Source organism: Postia placenta (assembly GCF_002117355.1).
Source record: "Postia placenta MAD-698-R-SB12 unplaced genomic scaffold POSPLAscaffold_6, whole genome shotgun sequence".
Taxonomy (NCBI): Eukaryota; Fungi; Basidiomycota; class Agaricomycetes; order Polyporales; family Adustoporiaceae; genus Rhodonia; species Rhodonia placenta.
In genome coordinates this window covers 2,274,498-2,282,716 of record NW_020169837.1, presented here as the reverse complement: position 1 = coordinate 2,282,716, position 8,219 = coordinate 2,274,498, and the positions used below count along the sequence as shown (strand labels likewise).

General features: G+C 63.5%; 3 protein-coding genes across 3 annotated transcripts in view; all 3 read left to right on the top strand.

Annotated features, from left to right (window-relative positions):
- The window catches only part of POSPLADRAFT_1141933 (hypothetical protein), a gene marked incomplete at both ends in the record, with an annotated part of 4,907 nt that extends 2,022 nt beyond the window's left edge, over positions 1-2,885 (top strand). The window contains 8 exons of the mRNA XM_024485362.1: positions 71-139; positions 313-652; positions 723-900; positions 1,039-1,088; positions 1,458-1,651; positions 1,977-2,261; positions 2,513-2,538; positions 2,671-2,885. Coding sequence (XP_024339925.1) covers positions 71-139; positions 313-652; positions 723-900; positions 1,039-1,088; positions 1,458-1,651; positions 1,977-2,261; positions 2,513-2,538; positions 2,671-2,885 — 1,357 coding nt within the window. The remainder of the gene's footprint in view (positions 1-70; positions 140-312; positions 653-722; positions 901-1,038; positions 1,089-1,457; positions 1,652-1,976; positions 2,262-2,512; positions 2,539-2,670) is intronic.
- An 830-nt stretch (positions 2,886-3,715) lies between these two features.
- Positions 3,716-5,374, top strand: POSPLADRAFT_1141704 (hypothetical protein; the record flags this gene model as incomplete). The annotated part of the gene is made up of 4 exons (XM_024485332.1): positions 3,716-3,886; positions 4,736-4,782; positions 4,872-5,019; positions 5,198-5,374. The coding sequence occupies 4 exons, from the start codon at positions 3,716-3,718 to the stop codon at positions 5,372-5,374; spliced, it is 543 nt and encodes a 180-aa protein (XP_024339924.1).
- A 402-nt stretch (positions 5,375-5,776) lies between these two features.
- On the top strand, positions 5,777-7,847 carry POSPLADRAFT_1056489 (hypothetical protein; the record flags this gene model as incomplete). The annotated part of the gene is made up of 8 exons (XM_024480784.1): positions 5,777-5,824; positions 5,889-5,928; positions 5,982-6,556; positions 6,632-6,823; positions 6,879-6,995; positions 7,067-7,180; positions 7,240-7,363; positions 7,429-7,847. 8 exons carry the CDS (start codon positions 5,777-5,779, stop codon positions 7,845-7,847), a joined length of 1,629 nt encoding a protein of 542 aa, XP_024339923.1.
- Between the last annotated feature and the right edge of the window lie 372 nt (positions 7,848-8,219).

Sequence of the window (8,219 nt, the reverse complement as noted above, 5' to 3'; positions counted from 1 at the left end):
ACTGGGAGTAATACGAGAACATGATTACAGTGATTGTTCCGTACCTAGTACCTACATTCCCATATGCCAGCATTCTGATATTACCTATTGCGACGTTGCGAGGGTGTGCATGTGATCAGCACGGACACAAGCATCTCCGGTATGTTGATACATCAGCGTGCAACGTGGAGACACCCGACATGGGTGTAACCGCGTATATGGGAAACTCGTAGCTACGGTCTCCCGAGTGATGTTTCTACTCCACTCCTCCAACTCCATTGTCTGCCTATGCTCCCGCCTGCTCCTTGCCGAGCCACATGCCACCATCCGCAGGTACATCGAGCTCGTGATTGAGCACTGCGCAGAGGTCCGCATCTTCCTTTCGTTTGACATCCTGCTGCACAGGGAGGATGTTCCTTTCGACAACATTGATGCCTGCATGCAGAAGCACCCTGCGCTCACGTACTCGGTGCTCAAGCACTACCTGCCTGCGGGCCTGGTATGCCTCCTGGACATGATGGCGCCCCTCGCCACGCTCATCATGCGTAATGTGATCCCCTCGGCTACCCACCTCAGGATCACGGCCCTCGCAGCCCTCGAGCGGCTCGCAGAGGACCTTGCGCGCATTGACCTCGCAGCATACTTCGGCCTCCTGTGGAGCGTCGCGCTGGGTGTGCGCCCGGCCGACCTCGTTCAGGAGCTGCTCCTTGTTCTGCATGAGTGGCGCTCTGCGGGCGGGCAAGGGTGTAGATGCGGGCGCTGCCCGGTGCTACGTGTACAAGGCCGCACTCAGGACCGTGTTCGACCTCGCGGAGGAGGCCGCAGATGCGTGTCTGTGCGACGAGCTCTGGCGCCAGTGGCGGCAGCGCGCCACACCCATGTTCACGCGGCGCATCCCACCAAAGGCTAAGGGGGATGCTGGTAAGGCCACAGGACACGGGCAAGGCCAAGGCGGATGCAGACACAGGTGCGGACGTGCCCATACCTATGCCCGCACCCTTGTACGCAGCGCAGCTCATACGCGTGAATGCGCCAACGCTGATCCAACTCCACTTATAGATGCTCCTGTGCGCGGCGTCGCGTCGCCCGAGGAGCGGGCAGGCCTGACGGTGAGCGCGGGAACGGCAGTGCTGGACGTGGTGGTGCTGTGCGTGGGGAAGGGTGATTTGCACTACCAAATGTACGTGGTCTTGCTCGCATCACGTCGTGCTCGCATGCTGACTCGGTCTTTGTCTTCTGCTGGCGTACGGCGGTGGCAGGTGAGTTGTGAAGAAGAAAGTGAGCTCGCGCACAAACCACTTCCGACTGCTTTTGGGCATAAATAGCCCGGGCAGGGCTTGAGTGCGCTCGCGCGCGGAAGCGGCGATGAGCGGGTGCCCGGGCAATTCGCTGAACATTGGTGAGGAGACGTCAATGTCGTCTGCTCAGCCACCCACTTTGGCATCGTGGCCCTCGCGGCTCTTGAGCGCCTTGCGTAGGACTGCGCACGCATCGACCTCGCCGTGTACTTGAACCTCCTGTGGAGTGTCCTGCTGGGCGTGCGCCCGGCCGACCTTGTCCAGGAGCTGCTCCTCATCCTGTGCGAGCGGCTCGCAGGCGAGGGAGGCAAGGACACTGCCCGGCGCGACATGTACAAGGCTGCGCTTAGGACCGCAGACGCGTATTCCTGCAGGTGAGCGAGACGAATGTTTGCCTCGTCGCTGACAGCTAGATTGCAGAGGCGGAAAGCCTGGGAGGATCGCACAGAGCGTGGTAGAAGACGCTGAATTCCGGGAGCAGGACGCAGCGCGAAGAGCGAGTGCGACGAGGGAATGTGTTGGAGTGCCCGGGCGCTTGCTGTGTAGAAGACCGTCTGTACGACTTGTGCATAAGACTGATAATGAGCTCATCTATACGATTCTATACGACTGTAACCATGCGCCCGTCTATACAGCGTTACACACCCGTCTATACAGCGTTACACCCATCTGTATAGTATTACACACCCATCTATACAGATTTATACACCCATCTATACAGCGTTATACACCCCCGACCCTGCGCTCTTATACACCCCTGGCCATGCGCTCTTATACGCCCCTGACCTTGCGCTCTCTCGTCGTTTCCAACGGGCATTTGTGCCACACATCGCCATCTGCGCCCGAGACGATCATCTGGATGGCGCCCGGGCACATCCTCGTCCTCGCGTGCCACACCGAGTCGGCGCTGGCCATGTCGACCGGCGACGCGGCTCCGGTGGAGGCACCCCGCGCGGGAAAACAGGATAGCGGCAGCGAGCGCGGGTAAAGGTGCGCCGTATGTGCGTCAGCGCGATGGCGGACGAAGGATGGAGGACCCACAGGAAGCCCCGAGTGCCGTCTCCGTCTGGCAACGGCGCGACGCGCCTCACGGGCGTTTGCTTGTGATTTTTGACACGGGTTCGTGGTGGGGTCCACGGAACGGGGCCTGCGCGACTCATCTGCAGGACTCGGGGTACCTGTGGGCGGCTGACCGCCGGAGAGGGAGTAGTGTTGCAACGCGGGATCGTTCACAGTGTATGGGAGCTGGAGAACACGGCAGGTGTGCGAAGGCTGATACGATACAACGTACGCCGTGCTTCGGCAGGAGGATGGAGGGGCCTGAAATGCACATACACGTCGCTCGTCGCTCGAGATGGAAAAGCAGACGGACGCGAACCTGCATCGTGCCCAGCTATGTGGAGTAGCCCTAGAGTCGGCACAGAGGCCACGCAACGGCTCCAGACGCCCGCCGTCGGACAGCAGACCTGCTTACACGAGAGCAAAGAAGCCAAGGACGTAGATCACGCCCTTGAGGTTAGCGGCCACCTGCGATGCGCTCCATCCAAGGGCTGGTCCTTGCAGAAAGTATTGCAGGCGGCATACGGGCACGCGCAACAGCATCAGTGAACATGGAGTACGGCGAATACTAGGCGTTAAGTACGGCAGCATAGCGCTTTAAGTGGCGGTGGGGGGCATGGGTGCCCATGGCGCTATCGCCTGAGCCGAGGGTGGAGGATCCCGCGAAGATCGCCCGGTAGCGACAGCTAGCTGCCCAAGATCGCCCTCTGCGTCCTGCTCGGCCATGTCGCCCGGCGACGCTCCCGCGCACGAGGATCACAAGAAGAGGTCCTAGTCCACAACAGAGCAAGGAAGCTGGATACGCGGACACCGCCACGAGTCTGCTGGCAGAGTGCCACATCGTCGAAGCGTAGCGGGCGGGCGTGGGACGGTGCGCACCGCTGGCTGCCCGGGGTGTCTGTCGCAAGTGCGTCCGAGGCGAGGAGGTGACCGAGGATGTCCAACTAGCCTCACGCGATGCGGCGCGGGCCCGCGTCAAGCGTGCAAGCCAGAGGGATAGCGTGATCCGGCCCTCCCTCGCGCTGTGTAGCCGTGCACGAACAGACGGTATTCCCGACCAACATGCGTGAAAAATAAAGCCCCAGCAGAAAGGTTTCCGCAGAGTCATCGCGCCGCCACCGGTGTGCTGGCGGGGGCTGCGCGGATCAGGCGTGGGGACGCGAGGATGCTGCCAGTGGTCGGCGAGCACGTCATATGCCATCTGCGAGGTGGCATGCCGATGAGGACGAATGGAAGCGAAATGCGCGGGGGGGATTCGCGAGAGATGCACGACGCGCGAGGGCCGCAGGACATGCGTCGGGTGGAGGGAGCCATACGCAGCATTGTCAAGCCTCACCACCGGCGATCGCAGGAGGCAGGGCTGCTCGAACAGAGCGATCATGGGGCGCCATAGTCGACTGTGCTGGCAGCCGCTGTGCCGGCAGGCCCTGGCCAGCCAGGCGCTTGCAGTGCGGGACAGTGCAAGGTCTGCACCCGTCGTGCGACAGGACACGGTCGCGCAGGACGCGGTCGCCATACCGGACGCGCACGGTGCTCCCGCCGTCCCTTTGGTACGTAGATCCCCGCATGCGGGCTGGGCCAAACACCGCTTTCAGTGCCGATCCCTGCCCGAACGCCCACACGCGAAACCAGAGGATCGTAGTGTGATATAGCGCAGACTCGGCATGAAGTGCACCTGTGATAGCGTGGTTCAATCATCCTTTGCGCTGTGTTTCCTCACGGTCACTATCACCCACCATCGTGAAAGGAGATCCGCAGGAGACGGCTTCCTCGCAGAGCCATCGCTGTGCTCGCGCATCACGCGACTGCGCCGTGGGAGGATGAGTGGGGTTGCACGGATCGGGCACGGGTGATGCGTCGATGAGAGGATGCGGGCGAGGCGTTTGGCAGCGATACGCGTCATATGCGAGGAGGCTGACCAAGCAGGCGAGTTGACGCGAAAAGGCGGGAGAGTCTGCGAGAGAACGGGTGTGTGACGAAGGACGCCCGGGAAGGCCGCCAATCGGACAGGGATGCAGACCCAGGATTGAACGACTGTCGCCATCGGAGGTCGCAGGAGGCGGGCAGACCGGCGCTTCAAGTGATGGTTAGGGCTGTCGCGCATATGACGTCAGCTGGGGGAGGGAGGTCGCACATCTGGCGTCGGCGACCTGAGATGTGATCGGAAGGCAGGCGGCGCTGGCGCTGAGCCCCGCCGTCCTCCGACCCTTGCTGACTCTGCCTGCGACTCGTCCTCGCCTCTCTCTACTGCGACACACGACGGCGACGCTGACATCACGGACACCGGCGCCCTCTCCCAGTATCCGCCTACCAACATCTTCTATAACCAACCGCGCTGCGCCCAGGTCGCTCTCGCTCTCTCTGCTTGCGTCTTTGGCAGCCTCCCCGTCCTCCCTCAGCCATCCAAGCGCTATCGTGGATCGTCTGCACAGAGGCGTGCAAATAGGTGCGTACACCCGATCACTATCCCTCGATCGCGTGTTTCTCCACTTCTCCTGCATCGGCCTTGCGCCGCCTCGCCGTACGCATCCCCAGCGCGGGCACAGAAGGCGTACGCGGGCTGCTCACTGCGATCGACGCGCCGCCGCTGACCGTGCTGTACACAACCGGGCAGACCGCGAACATGCAGCGCCCCGCGGCCCGCGCGACGATCGCGGGCGTCGCGAAGGAAGAGTCGGACATGGTATGACGAGCGTCCCCGGTCAGGGCAAGAGCACGCAACACAGGCGTGCGCTCGTGAACACGGTCGCCGCGGCCGGGGCGCGCGGCTGCAGCGCATTCCATCTGGGCGACGGTGTCTACTGCCCCGCGCACGCAGGACGCCCACTACTACACCCAGGACGAGCGTGTGGGTTGCTCAGGGCGTCAAGCCCGCGTACTCATTCATGATCCGCGCGCGCAAGCCCAAGCAGCGACTCCTCATGGACCAGGCTGCGGACGAGCGCGGGAGCGGGACGTTCAACATCACGCCGCGCCAGTACCACGGCGTCATCAAGGGTCGCCTCAACGCTCAAGTTTCTAGCTCAGAACGTCGATAGAGCGCACTCGTATACCCTTGCTGCTCGCGGAGGCGTGCACTGGTACGTGCGCCCCATCCATCTCTTTGCCCGCGCTCGCCGTTAGCTCAAGGTGCGCCCGCTCGTATCTTGTCAGGGCCCGCGAGCCCGTCGTTTACTCACGCCGCTACTGCAGTTGCGCACACACGCCGCCCGCGCGCATCGGTCAGGGGTCCCGCCTGACCTTCTTGTCCGTCGCGGAAGCATCTTCCGCTATCATGCCGCAGCCCGCACACGCGCGCGCATCCGCACGTTCGCATACAATCTAGCGGCCTGCTCACACACACATCGGTACAGCACACGGAATACAACGCAGACGGGCGGTAGCCTCTACGCAACACTCGCCACCGCGTAAATCCCCGTTCCCGCAGCACTCCGTCCACCATGCCTGCGCCCGCGCCAGCATCCGCAAACTGCCAATTCAATCACACGGTAAGCACAGCGTCGACCATCACAACAGCGGCCTGCGACCGTGCTCACCGTCGTGGGCCTTCAGACTCCTGCAACGTCGGCCCGCGCACCTGCAACACATCGAGGTCAGTACACACACTAGGGCACCATTGAGACAAATAGCAGACAATAGCAACAGATCTACAACTACGAGATGACGGCCCCCTTCGTCCCCGGCCTTATATCCCTCCCGCTACCCGTTTCCTGCGTTGCAAACCCACGCACGGCGCCCAGCCCGGCCGCGTACCTAGCGCAGCCGCTCGCGTAGCCTCCCGCAACACCCACACCCGGGCTATGCGCATCTCCGCCGCCGGCGCGCGCCTGGGCTTCCCGCGCGTCGCCGCAACGCCTCCCACCATCGGACGAGATGTGCATCCCTGCACGGCGAATCCGCCAACGGCAGGACGCGTGCGCACGCGCGTCCTGTGTTCCGTGCGCGCGACGCGGGCAGTCGTCCGCTTGGCAACGTACTCGCAGGGCAGCACGCGGGCCGGCGTCGCCCCCGGGAGATCCTCCATGCGCAGGGCGAGACCCCTGCGTCCGCCGACGGGATGTCGTGCGCGCGCGCGCCGGGTTGCTTTCCGCGGCGTTTGGACGGTGCCAAGACGGCAGGCGCGTTGGTCGCGGTCGGCACGGGGACATCTGATGGCGTCGTCCGACAGCGCGTCGCCCCGGTCATGGCAGGGCGGCATGATGACGGACATGCAGGATGTCGTGCATTTCTGTGCGCGAGCGAGGCATCGCGCACGGACGTCGCGAAGAACAGAATCCGGACTGCACGTCGCGTAGGGGAGCGAGCGAGCGGGTGAGACGGCGCACAGACAGGCGTGCCCGCGTGTCCATTCGAGCCGTATCGCGTGCGCCCCCACTGGGTTCCATCCTATTCTATCCATCGTCCCTGGGCCCCGCTTGTCATGGTCGCACCCGTGCTATCTGTCCCTTCCGCTGCCGCGCCCGCCGCGTACGCCTCCTGTAGCCATCGTACGTCTCTGTCGTGTGCTCGCGCCGGCCGCTGCTGACAGCGCTCTGCCCACAGTACCAGCTCATGGTGGGCGGCGTTGTCCCGCGTCCGATCGCGTTCATCTCCGGCATCTCTGCCGACGGCGTCGAGAACCTGTCCCTCTTTAGGTACCCTCTGCGCACTCTTCCTGCGGTCCGTGCCTGCGCTGACCCATGGTCACCTCCGATCCCCCGGTCATCTCGCTCGGCCTCCTCCTCCATCAGCCCACGGCAGACGCGTCCGCCCTCAAAGACATCGCCGCGAACATCCTCGCCTCGCGCGGCTTCAATGTCAAGCTCGTCTCCGAGCCCTTTCCACAGCACGCCAACGCCTGCGCCGTCCATGCGCCCCCGCACGCCAGCGAGTGGGCGCTCAGCGGCCTCACCCGCACCCCCAGCGTCAGTCCCCCGCGCACGCGCCGAGCAGCACGGGGAGCTCGCAGCGCGCGATCAGCCCCGCAACACTTGCGTCATCAAACTGCGCCGGTCCCGCGTCTTACATCATAGCGGCGGGGCGATCTAGTGCGTGCATCCCGCCTCTGTACTGCGCCGTCTCGCTGACACCACTGCCGTCTTTTCCCTCACAGGATACATTCATATTGTGCACTGTAAATTACTCAGCTGCCCGGTGACTATCTACTCGGACATATGGCTTCCAACATTCGCCTGCAAACCGCCTCGCCTCGCCGCGCTTGCCCCACGACTGCCGCGCATCCAGACGACTGCCCCCGACCGCGCCTACGTGCAGCCAGCGCTGTGCGCGCATCATGGACTATCCGCGCATAGGCTGCGCCGTCAGAGTGCGCCGGGCGCACAACTCAACGGCGAGGGACCTAGCTCGTGCGTGCTGTCCCTGTTCTGCGGCATCTCACACCCGCCCACGACGACGACTGCATCCTCCCGCTCTCATTGCGGCAACGACGACATGGGTCGTCCGCATCGTCACGGCCAGACGACTTGGGTAAGCCAGCGGGCCATGACGTGCAGACGGCGGGCACACGGGTAAGATGTCCGCTACAACACGCGCATTGTAAAGCTCATCATCACCTTCATCCGCGCCCTCACACGCACAGCTGCCCGCAGATCAAGATTCCGGCACACGTGCTGCGGCCGCGCTCGCTCTTCTCGTTCGACAGCAGCGCTGGGAAGGAAGCGGATTCAGCGGTGAGCGCCTGTCCTACATCCCTATATTTAGCTGCCCGGGTGAGTTGCTGATCCCTCTTCGCGTATGCCCTGCATCCCCCGATCATCTCCCATCAATCTCATCGGCCCCACGCATCTGTCGCTAACTTCATCCTTCAGCTTCGGTGCATGATCGCGCGCTTTCAATCGCTAGTTCGTCTGCTTCTCCCGCGCGCTCGTGTCCCGTCTCGACGCA